At 35.4% G+C, this 12,765-nt stretch overlaps 1 protein-coding gene across 7 annotated transcripts; it reads right to left on the reverse strand.

Annotated features, from left to right (window-relative positions):
• Nucleotides 1-1,796: 1,796 nt before the first annotated feature.
• Nucleotides 1,797-11,291, reverse strand: LOC137715264 (protein FLX-like 1). 7 transcript variants are annotated; one of them, XR_015960466.1, is made up of 8 exons: nucleotides 10,968-11,164; nucleotides 9,809-10,469; nucleotides 9,542-9,705; nucleotides 8,715-8,797; nucleotides 8,414-8,553; nucleotides 6,044-6,147; nucleotides 4,468-4,562; nucleotides 1,797-2,988 (listed from the first exon to the last, which is right to left on the reverse strand). XR_015960466.1 is itself a non-coding variant. In XM_068454522.2 (5 exons), exons 2-5 carry the CDS (start codon nucleotides 10,387-10,389, stop codon nucleotides 8,482-8,484), a joined length of 900 nt encoding a protein of 299 aa, XP_068310623.2. In that variant the 5' UTR covers nucleotides 10,390-10,469; nucleotides 10,968-11,164; the 3' UTR covers nucleotides 8,269-8,481. The 7 variants fall into 7 exon arrangements, 2 of the variants coding, with proteins under 2 accessions (XP_068310623.2, XP_068310625.2); XR_011065554.2 differs by lacking the exon at nucleotides 6,044-6,147 and having other exon boundaries at nucleotides 10,968-11,291; XR_011065556.2 differs by lacking the exon at nucleotides 6,044-6,147 and having other exon boundaries at nucleotides 8,715-8,791; nucleotides 10,968-11,106.
• Nucleotides 11,292-12,765: the final 1,474 nt, after the last annotated feature.

Here is a 12,765-nt window from a genome sequence, read left to right on the forward strand (position 1 = left end):
GCTTCTTCTTCCAGATCCTGCACCAACCGTCGCGCCCTACTCAAGTTTGCCAAGAGCTTCGCCAGGAAGATGCGCCAGCAAGTTTGTCTCTTTCTTCTGCAAGATCGATTGACGTTGATTTGGAAAGGTCGATTGAAATGAATTTGCAGATCCGATGACCCAACGAAGCCTTTGCAAATTGAAAAAAAAAATTAGGGATTTTTCTGGGTTTGATTTGAAGAGAAAGTAAGTTAATTAAAAGAAGAAAAATATAGATTTGAATTCAAGAGAAAGCAAATGCAAAGAAGAAAAAATGTGGGTTTCTGGTTTGAGTTTTACTAGGAGCGAATCTGGGTGTGAAGAACCAAAGCAAATGAATGAAGAAAAGAGATAGATTGACGTTGATTTGGAGAGGTCAATTGAAATGAATTTGCAGATCCGACGATCTAATGAAGCCTTTGCAAATTGAAAAAAAAAATTGGGGATTTTTCTGGGTTTGATTTGAAGAGAAAGTAAGTAAATTAAAAGAAGAAAAATATAGGTTTGAATTCAAGAGAAAGCAAATGCAAAGAAGAAAAAATGTGGGTTTCTGGTTTGAGTTTTATTGGGAGCGAATCTGGGCGTGAAGAACCAAAGCAAATGAATGAAGAAAAGAGACAAGGGAGAGAGACTCGCTGCCGGGGGGGAGTCAAATAAAAATGGTTGTATTTTTTTTTTTTTTTTTTAAAGATAAAAAAGGTGTATTAATAATAGTAAAATGAATTAATGAATGACAAAAGAAGTATTTGAACTCTAAACACTCCACTATTCTTATCCAGCTTAGTCTAAGCTAAGTCAGTCTAACTTAGTTCTAAAAGTTAGTTCAATCCGAGATAGTCCAGTACAACAAACGCATCCTGAATCATGTATGTTTCTTTCATTGGTAAGAAAATTTGGTTTTTACATTTTTATTGAGTCTCACTCTAATCCAATATTATTAATTTTAATAATATCTTTAATATAAAAAGCAATTAAAATAGAACAATAATGTAGTTCTAATCTAAGCAAACATCAAACTGGTAACAGTACTATTTTAATTATCCTGCTTCTTAGTCCAACACTGCACCAAACGCTTCACTAAGCTAGTCCAGCTTAGTATAGTCTAAACTAGCCCAACTTAGTCCCTGAAGCTAATCCAATCCGATGCAACAAACGCACCCTAAGACATTAAACAATCAATAAGAATTTATTAATTTTGAAATCACGCTCTACAATAAGTTTGTGAAGAAGTCTAAAGCTCGTTAACTAAGAAAGGGGTAGTAGAATTATTTTGGTTCATGGATTTTATGCATTTACTAATATATGGATATTTGAATTATTTCAATTCCTAACTATCCATGTGTTTACTAACACATAAAGAATGTAGGTTTTATTTAAGTCTGTAATCCAATACCTAAAAGTCTCGTTTGATATAGAGAATTAGCTTGAATAAAACTAATTATTATATTTAAGGAATTTAGAGGAAGAAATGGATGACAACTTTCTTACTTTGTCCAAGTTGAAGGTTACTCATGAGGAAAAGTTATCCCTTTTAATTCTACCATTTTTGTGAGTATTAGTGAAATATCTTTTCTTCATTAGTAATCTTCAACATAGATAAATAAGAAAATTGTCGTCTATTTCTTCCTTCAAAGTACTTTCAAGATAGTGAATAATCCTATCCAGGCCAATCCTCTTTATCAAACTTTTCATTGTCAAAAGAACTACTTATCCAACAATATAATGAATAGTCCTATTCAGCCATATTTATTTACTTGTTTTAGTTTTGTTTATAATCATTTTTTTTTTTTTTGTGAACATTTTTTATTTTAGTTTGTGCACAAGTTTATAGCATGTTTGTAAGGAAAGATATTAGAATTATTTCAATTCTCAAAATTTCTACATTCATTTAAATATGGATATTCTAATTATTTTTTTCTGTTTACTAGCATACACCGAAAGGAAATGCGAGTTCCATATTCAAGTTCATAATCGAATACCTGAAAAATTAGAAATTAGTTTCACTTACAGAGATAAGAATTGAAATCATTTTAATTATTCGCTTCCTTGTGTTAATTAAACCATGAGGCAAATCCGTCATCCAATATGTAAAAAACATGAATTTCCACAACTAGGGGAAAAGGGTTCTCCATCATAAAACTAAAAACCAATATGGTTTGTTTGGATGAGAAATTTCCAAGTACGACGAGATTTAGTTAAAATTATTTAGAGGTGCACTACAAAAAGTTTTGATAGATTACAAAGTACACCTACATGAGCATTACAAGGCCATTAAATGACGGATTTTCAAATGGCTCCTTTCAAGCAGTCATTTACAAATTACTTGGTGCATTGCAGTCATTTCAAATGCATCAATCTAATGTTTTGCAGTGCACCCCTTCCTAAATCCCTTCGTACCATTACAATCCCTCATCCAAACACAACATTGGCATTTTGATAACCATTTCATTTTTACTTTTTGTTTTCACTTTTTTGAAAACTGAAATCTTATTTGGCAACTGTTTTAGTTTTCAAAAATATGAAAACTAAAAACCAAAACTTGAAAACTATACGCTTGAGTTTTCAAAAATTTTGCCTTAAGTTTTCAGATTTCATCTGAAAGTAGTTACCAAATAAGATTTCAAATTTCAAGAAGTGAAAACCAAAAACTAGAAACTAGAGACTAAAACCTAAATGGTTATCAAACAGTCCCTTGGAAAAAAACACAAACATCTCTCTTTTGCAAAATATGGAGAAACGGTTGAACAAAAATAGTTTTTGTTTGCAATTGTGCCAGCTCCCACACCTTACCTGGTGCCTTCTGATTATAGTAGCACGCAGGAGGAGGCAATTTATGGTCACCCAACATTGCTACGACCGCCAAATTAGGGATCATAAGATCGAACCACCTGGTTGTTTGTTCGTTGCATTCAGATAACAGGAATCAAACCAGTATGGCTTTAGCTTGTGCGGCAACAGGGAAATCACCACCTGAGAAAATAATTCAACGTATCAAATAAATTGCGTACAACACAGCTCTTAGAACATATGCAAATAATGTCAGGCCTAAACTCGGTTAGCACTTATGAATCCTGTTTTTTTTTTTTTTTTTTTTTTTTTACCCTTAAACAGACAGTTATTTGATTTTCAATGTGTTGCTACGAAGCAATCATACACTAAACTCCATCAACTGCATCTACAGGACTTCTAGACTAGGTTGAAACACCACTAGAAGGATTTCAGTAGGTTAGTACAAACAAAGCAATCAAATCCACAGTAAAGCTTTCACAAGGCATTTCCATAAGAGGAACTAGGTTTACGCACTCTAAAAGGAAGGCTTTTAGCCTCTGCCACAAATTGTAAGCTGACCAATCCGGATAGTAAGGGTTCAGTCGTCAATGGTTCTTTGATGAAGGAGAGGAAAGATTGCCAACCGGTTTGGACCACATATTAAGTACTTAATAAGGAAAATAAAATGAATCAGCTTAAACTTTTAGGCAGTTAAATATCTCCTAGAACACATATACTGTCAGAAATGTCTCCTCTTTATTTTTTCAATGGAGACTTGTATGAGTAATTCAACATTGTTTTGTGCGTGTGTGTGTGAAGACTGATCATTGCAAGAACTTCTGTTTGATTGCAGGCCCACTATTTTTAGACAAAATTAAACGAAGTTGGCAGGAGCCCTACTTTTAACGAAGTTGGCAGGAGCTTTCTTTGAGAACCATATGACAAAACTCAAATCCTAAGTGCGTAAGAATTGAAGTATCCTCTGGGTTATATTTTCTAATTCCTTCTGAAAATGTAGACTTTAACTAACCCACAAAACCTTAATCTGAGTTCTCTCATTAAACCTGCACCAAAAGTAACTTTGTTGCTAATTCTCAAGAAGCACTTGCACCACCAGAGTCAAGCTGATTCTTTCTTGACCTGTTTTAACAACATTTAAATCTCCAAACAAATCCGTCTATGTCTAATCTGAACCACAGGTATTCATAAGGTTTAATTGTCACTCGTCACCTTTAGCCATGGCATATAATTAAAAATTCTCTTTCATCTTTTAGGAAACCTTTATCCAGATTTTAAAACCCTAAATCCCTTGTTCTCTCATCAAAGTTTCATTACAATTTACCGCTCTTCTTCTAAGCTTATTTTGGAAAATTCATTACATTAACCTATGTGACAACTATTTCTAGAATCATGGCTCTAACTTTCCGAGTCACTTTAGTAAAAGCATCGATGTTGCATCACCACGTATGAGCCCATTCAATCTTTTCAACTTTAGCTTATAATGCAACCTCCCAATTTGTTTATTACATCATGTATCCGTCTTCTTTTGCAAAATTTCTAAGATAATACTAAACCTCAATTATAATGGTATTCTTTGTTTAATTACAAACCAAAAGCAGCAGCATTATCGAAATGATAAAACAAAAAACAAAAGGTGTAAAGTTGAATGGCTAGACATACCTCATGAGCAGATTTGCAGAAATCATGAACTGAACTTGAGAAACATTGGACATACATGGAAGGCAGCAGATTTGCAGGGTCAAAAGGTTGTGAACCTGGATGAAGACATACATGAAGAATATAAGAGACCAGATAAGATAAAAACATGTATTCATTGCTTTAATTCTAAAAATGCAAGTGATCATGAACAGAACTCAAGAGAAAATAGGACATACAGACAGACTTGATTAAACACAAACTCAGTAGGAAACAACATTAGTTCCAGATTCAATTTCCATTCCACTCGAGAGAAATCATGCAATGGGGTACTAATTGCAGCTAAACCCTGTTCCGACATACAGCTTCCCTAAAATGAGTATAATATCATTATACACATAAACTAGCTAAACACTGCCTCTGTCCCCCTCCCAAAAAACAGTATAATCAAATTGATGAACTTCTGTTCAAATGATGAAGATAACCTACATGAAATAGTGTATCAGGAAGAGAGGAAAACTAAGCAGCACTGTTTTAAGGCTTAAACCATCAGATAAGTAATAAAACTTAAATAAAAAGGTCTACATTTGAAAGTTAGTTGTGCATTTATCTTGGACCTATGTATAAAATAACACCCAAATAAGCAGTTGAATCATATATAATCTTCCAAACAGTACCATGCTCTAGTAAAAGCCAAAAGAAAAATCATGTACAGTTCTAAGATCATAAAGTTGTGATCCACATTCCATAATGAAACGCACTAAACAAACTAAATGTTGCCCACTGAAGTTTCAGTGGTGAGAGTTGGTGGTAAATCTACCAAGGGCCATTTCATGGTCCAAACCCAGGCAATGTATTTCATGTTGCCTAGAAAAGAAAGAATGATGTTGACTTCAAACATCAGCTCCTCCTAGATTAACTCTATTATGAATACTTTGTAAATTTTCATACAGTCAGTTATATCAATTACTCAGATGCTTCACTACAACACTTGCATACCTAAACCATCTTGTAACAAGAGTACCTCATGCTTCGATGTAAAGCCATTTCATTCTAAACTCAATATCCAAAATTACCAAAATGGCTTTTGTTCTACCGAAATACCATCCAATTTCATATCCAGCTTTACTTGCTTCTATTAATTTTTGCTATAAAATATTGCAATCAAGATGGAAAGCAAGCTCTAATTGACTTTAAATTACTACACAGTACACACATGGCAAACATGAAATACCAATCAGTCAGAGCTTGGTCATCGCAGTAACAAAGCAAAACAAAATATTTGGAGAATAAAAACCTACTTGATACCAAGGTGCAACCATAGAAGTCTAAAACATTATTCCATTGATTTGACATCTAAGACCCAACAGACGTAAAAAAGAGGATCAAGGATGTGAAGTACCAAACTACCTCAATCACAGATCACAAGGAATTTCCTAGAAAATGCCACTGACAAGGGGTTTGGACACAAAACTAACGAGTCTGGTTCTAAAGAAACCTGATTTTGCAGTAACAACTAAGAGGGGAAGAATATTTTAGAAAAAAAAGTACAGAAGAACAAAACAAAGACTGGGAAAAGTCAGAAATTCAAATCACTTACTTGACCAGAAACTTATTCTGCAGCTCCATTGTTGAATGTCTTCACAATGAACAGCATACCTCATGCTATGAATACACTTCCCTTACATTTGTGCTGTTGTTCTTCTAAAGAAACAAGATACGGAAATAAAGTTTCCTTAAAGAGTATCTCTTGAACCAAACTCAATGAAAAAACTCATGAAAAAATTCGAGCACTTTCTTGCTATTAAAAAATCCATGTCCTTAACAGTCGACTCCCATTGTCCCATAAATCTGTCTCAACATAGTCCTAGTAAATGAAATGAATGACTATAGAACCTATAATCCATAAACTGAAAAACCGCAGTCAAAAAGTGAAGGGGAAGAATGAAGACCACTCTTTACCCATGCCATGCACAATGAGAGAAGAGAATGGGGGGAGAGAGGAGAGAGAGAGAGGGAACACTATACTAAGATTTTTCCACTACATAGAAAACAGACACATGGAATCTAACTCAAATTCTAAAAAGCTGACTTCAAACAGATCCAAGTTTCCTGGGTGCAAAGGTTTCCTGGACATAACAAATCAAGCAAGGGGTAACAGTTCATTCAGACTCCGCAGCCAGCCTGCACCGGAGATTTTAAGTGATTTTGAGGAGCGCTTCCACTCATGAGCAACACAACTCAATGGAAACCAACATACTCACTCGAGACCCGCAAATTTGAGGGGCGCTTCCACTCATAAGCACCCAACAATACCTAAAATAACAAAACCAAAATAAAGCACATGGCTAACAAGTTTAAACAAAGAACATTAAGTACTACTGCAAAAATTTGGTTATTAGCACTAACAGTAAAACATTGGTGAATAAAATCTTATACGGGAATTTTCTATTAGATATATGATATACAATAAGTTAATGGCCTGTCCTTGAGTATTCAGTCCATTATCCCAAGAAGTTTTTACATGCAGTTCTAATATTAATTGAGGTTGCCACAACTTTTACAGATTCAATACGAATACTTCATTATTCCTTGTTTTGGGACTCAAAAAGATTATACTAATCCCACAACTTCCTCTTTTAAATAATCTGGCATGCATTAAAATGAACAAAATGTCTGACTAAATGTTTGTAATTAGAGTCTCAGTCTCGCCAAATACAACAAAAACTCCACAACTTGTATCAATCCAGAAATCTCCAGAACATCAAAATAACCAAGTCACCAAATAAACATGAAGAGTTGATTTATATGTGAGCTATACATAGTAATGCAGGTAGTTTTAGAATGTTTATCTTCACAAGTGTGAGGTTGTGTGTGATACTTTCTTCCTTTATAGGATTCCAAGAAAAGTAACTTTCCTGAGTTTTAAGCTAGCTAAGCTAGCACAACCATTATGATGAAAAAACGGAGCAACAATTATATCATAGAATGGAAATTACTTACAAGATGTAAGAAATCAATAGGAAAAAAACTACAAAGGGGCACACGAAACCCTAAGCATAGAAAAAGAAATAATAATTGGTGGTAGGCTAGCACAAAACAAATTCACCAAGTGCTTACATTTAATAATGAAAGAAGAAATGACAAGCTACAATGATAAAGGATTTGAGTCCTCATGTGAATTATCAATTGTCAAAGATCAACTTATCAACATTCTATGCCTGTTTGCAACTGCTTTTGGAAGAACGCTTCCAAATAACCAAAAGCGCTTTTGACAACGTTTGACAGAAAACTTAATAGTCCTTTAGGACTCTAAAAGCACTTAGATTTTGAGAAGAAATAGTTGTGCTTCTAATGAAAGTGCTTCTAGCAGGAGTGCTCCCCTAACACTGTGCAGTAATCCAATTGCACGAACAGAGCACAAAAACTTCCTAGGGCAGAAACCTAATTGAGCCTTAAAATATATTGGCAAACAAGATAGAAAAAGAAACTAACCTTAACGAAGAGTATTAATAAACCATATTTGCTACATAAGGGGGCTCACAAGTAAATGACAAGAATTCACAATCAAGGGACAGAATACACCAATAAACTTAAGAGTTTTGTAAAGCACTAGCAATGTTCTTGCTTCAAAACGGAGAAATTCAACAAACTGACCTAACAAACCAAGCATCTTATAAATGAAGAGGACAAAAAAGGTAGAAACAAAATTCAGAAAATACTATCAGCTGTCTAAATACGACAGTTGGCAATGTATACATAATTAAGGAAATGAAGCATTGATATTATAATGAAATGCATTTTAGAGAACATAATGCAAATATATGCATCAAAGAACACCAAATTATCAATAGTTTACTGCACCATCAAGGTAATATAGTTTTTGAGGTGTTTAGGTACAGTTACTAAACACCAAATAAACAATTAAATTTCCAAAATGTTACTATCAGATAACACTTCAATCACAGACCTAAGCATCTAATACACCGCGGCGAAGATACCAGTCAGGACAGGGCTCAGCACCATGGATGAACTAGCTTATCTGTGTCCCTGAGCTCGCTGCATGTCATATGCACCCCATGAACCTGGCATAGGTGCACCACTCTGTACCTGAAAAATGAGGGAGGAACTAATGCATTCATAATAGCCACAGCAGTTTATACAGATATGCATTATCGTGTGGACACATGCAAAACAAAAACATCAATGCTTTAATCAGGTATCCACACAAACACGCCTATTATGAATTCATGAAAGAGAACAAAACTTACAGGATTCATGCCATAAGTGGCAGGATAGGGGTTTCCTGCATATCCTGCTTCAGGATTCCCATAATTGGCATTATAACCTACAGCTTTAGAGACAATTAAAAGACAAAATCAACAGTAATTCCAAATGAATCTCCAAATAAAAGAAAATATAAAATATAATTATCATCAAACTGTGCTGCTTCAATGCGATTGGGACAACCAATTTAAAAAAGTATGGAATAATCGGACAGGCCTAAAGGCCCTAAACCATGAATTAATTCATAGAAATTGAATCGGATGAAGTTGAACCCTCATATGATGTGGGTATACAAAAGACTAACAGTCAGGTCCAACTGAAGCTTATAGGGATCAAGTTAGTTGACTCGGCAACTTGTCCATGACTGGCTTTTTATACTTTACATCATGTGTGGGCATGGTTGAGCCTCAACAAAATCAATCAGAACCATTACATATCCAGATTAGAGCATTCTTTGAGGCTAAAACTCACAACATAAGTATATATTTGAATTAAAGAAAAACTTGTGAAACTTAGATAATGATAAAACGTTATAGTTCCACTGGTACAGTGTGATGCAAGCTGAAGGAAAGTGGAATTTTCAGTATGTGGTACACCTCGATAGTTTGTTATTGTGTTTCTCCCATAAGTGGTATATTTGTTTCCACTTTTTTTAATATTAGTATTATTTGAATTAATCTTTTCTCCTCCTCCACGATCCATTGGTATGTTGTTTTCTGTGAGATTTCAGTTCCTTATTTAAACAAAAGTTTCAAAAGTGAAATCTTAATTCAAACTAACTAACAATATAAACTAAAAACAGATTGTATACCTGGATTTCCAATAGCAGCTGCAGCTCTTGCTCTCTTCTCAGTGTTAGCAATTTCTGCACGAAGTTTCTCCAGCTCCCTAGCCATTGATGTCAAATTCTTCTCCATGATTTGACCATGCTCATAATTCTCTGCATATCCTTTCTTTTCATACTCAATGGCAGCTCTTAATGCAAACAAATAACTCATAAAGTTAAAAAAAATCCAAAGACAATAATCAAAACATAAACTGTAAATTCAAGGACAATAATAAATCATGCAAAATCTACCTGGCACGTTGCAATTCCTGTTTCATTGCTTCAATTTCTGCTCTCAAAGCTGGTGCTTGTTGCAAATCAGCAGTCATTCTAGCCAGATCTTGTGTCATTGCTTGTGCCTGAGCCGAGAGCTCCTGCCTCGCAGCAGTGAGCTCCTTGATATCAGCATGAACCTGAAGCAGCTCATTCCGCATGGCCTCCACTCCACGAAGGTCCACTTCCAAACGAACAGACTTGTCATACAAATCTCTCATTTTGACATCCTTGTCTGCCCGCAGTGAATCAACATGGTAAGCCATTCGCTGCAACTCAAATTGAGCAGCCTCCAATTCCTGCTTAAGAGCAACATGGGTTGCAGCCAGCCTTTGGTTATTACCTAGAAGTCCTTGTATATCTTGATGTTGAGCCGCAAGATGCTCCTCAATTATTGCAAGGTGGGGAGGAAGTTGTCTGGGACCCATGCCAAGCTGGGATTCTCTCATTTCCTCGAGCAATGCAGGATGGGGCATCGGACCAAGTCCTCTTCCATATGGGGATTCGTGAACCGGAGGGGGCAATCCAGCATGAGGTGGTCCACGATTTCTTCCGGACATGATTTTCTTTTACTCAAAGACTCAACCACAAAAATATTTCCTTCTCTAAAGATCAACCAAGCGCGTTCAAGAAATTAAACCTGAATGACATCAACTCTAATCTCAATTATCTACCAACGACGAACTTATATCTGTCACTGTCAAACATAAAAATTTAGCTGAACAATAAAAAACCCATCTAGAAACCTCTATTCTTAAACATTTGAAGGCATAATTCTCACCGAGTCTCTGACTTCTAACCAAGTCTCTAACTTCTAACTCACTCAACTATATAAAAAATAAATAAAAATTATAATCCATCAACTTAATCCGCATCCATCTAACTAAATATATGTTTGGTTGCCAAGAAAACGCAAGAAAATAAAATAAAATAAAATCAGAATTCCCAAAATTCTTACAACCCAGCAGAACTAAAAACCAACTGGTATTACTACATAAAAAAAAATCGAACTATATTTTCGATTTTCTCGTCATCCAAGCAGAAAAATAGAGTTATATTTCTACAGAAAAGTAAAGTGATACTCGACGAATGTAATTGAAACAGTAAGAAAAAAGCATGAAATGTAGAAATTATTAACCTTTGGGAAGGTAAAGGCCTGCGAGGTTCACAACTCACAAGGAGGGGCTTCTGGGCATGGAGTCCGTCGCGGTACGAGCTCGGGGTGGTCCAGAAACCCTAGCACAGCAGGATTTTCCTCGCTGGGGTTGTGAAGGAGGGGAAGGTGAAGGGAAACCAAAAGAATTTCCCCTTCTTTTTCTCTGTTTTTTTCCTTTCTTTTTTCATTAGAATGGACTTTGAAGGAAGAGAAGCAGGGCCGGAGAGAACAGTGCGAGTTATTGGCTATTGGGCCGAAGCCCAACATCATTTGCGGTCGTGTTTAGTTTGGTGCTGCGTAAAACATGCAACCGAACACAATGAGTCAGCCATAATATAATGTCTATTTGTTTGGCCAACAGCCACAATTCTGATGTCAAATTTGTCATTTTCGCAAATCAAATCTAAGAACTTTTCATTTACAAGCGGAATAGCACTGAACTGAAGTACTCAATAACATCTGAACTTGAAATATAAATCGATATGGATGGGTAATAGAAGAAAATGAATGGGAGAAGTCATGATTGGGAACAAGATAAAAACGATACATGGTTGTTCAAGTACGACATAACTAATTCAATCGAATTATTATTGAGCTTAAGTGTTCAACTTAATCGCGTGTGAACTATGACACAAACATTGCTTTAACAATAATCGTTCGAACTGCATTGTGTTTCGCGAGTCTACTGCCAAACTGGCCTAGTTAAATTAATACGTACCTTAAATCTCTTTTAACACATTTTTGGTATCATATGCTATGGTTATATGAGTGACGTCTTGTCTGTATATTAATATAAAATTTTGACTTGTGCTTGCCTAGTTTTGCAGGATCTCTAGGCTGTGCTTTTGAATTCTCCTGAATGAATAAATCACTAATTGACAAAATAAAATAAAATAAATCTACCCCGCCATATGTTTGTTAAAACACACATAAATAGAGATCTACTTTAGATCTCACTGTCCGGAGCCCAATGATCAATATTTCACACAAACCAAGAGTTTTGATTTCTCTTTCACACAAGCCAAGAACTTGAATTTTCTAATCCTTAGACTCCAAAATTAAGATCCAGAGAGGATCCAAATTCCTCACACAATACAAAACACTCTTTTTTCTATCTAAATGCATGCATGGGCAAGGGTTGGTGAAAGTGGAACCGCCATATTAATTTGTTAGGGTAAACTCATGCAACAAACTATAGAGGTTCGACTCTCTCTCTCTCTCTCGTGAGATCTTGCTTTGCTTCATATTTATCCTCAGTTGTCCTCAACATAACATTGATCGTGATCATCATGTCGCATCCAACCAAGAAATGTCAAATCTCAGTTTATGACACAAGGAAATGAAAACGGCAATTTAGTCGTGCAACTCTTATGCAACGGTGCGTTTGGACGAGGAATTTTAAAGTTCCATATAATGTAAGCTATGTTTATTTAGGAAACTAAGCCATGCAGCTCTCAAATTCTTAACAACAAATATCAACCAATCCAACCGGATCAAACACATACACGACGAAAACTTGAGAGGTAATCACTTTTGCCCTCTATTATCTCATGGCAATACTATTCGTACTCCCCGTTTATCAGCCCACACTCTCGTTAGATACTATTTATACTTTTAGTTTGTCATTCTGTACTCCATTAGTAGTTGTAATAGTAGAGAGAGACGGTTAATTAGGGTTTAGAACAACCATGAATACCTCATGACTGCCTTTATTCCCCAACGGTCGTAAAAACTCAACCAAAAAGAGCAGCTACGCCCTGCAGCCAGGCGGTGGACCATC

This window comes from Pyrus communis, chromosome 3 (genome assembly GCF_041283825.1).
Source record: "Pyrus communis isolate YQ-2024b chromosome 3, ASM4128382v1, whole genome shotgun sequence".
Taxonomy (NCBI): Eukaryota; Viridiplantae; Streptophyta; class Magnoliopsida; order Rosales; family Rosaceae; genus Pyrus; species Pyrus communis.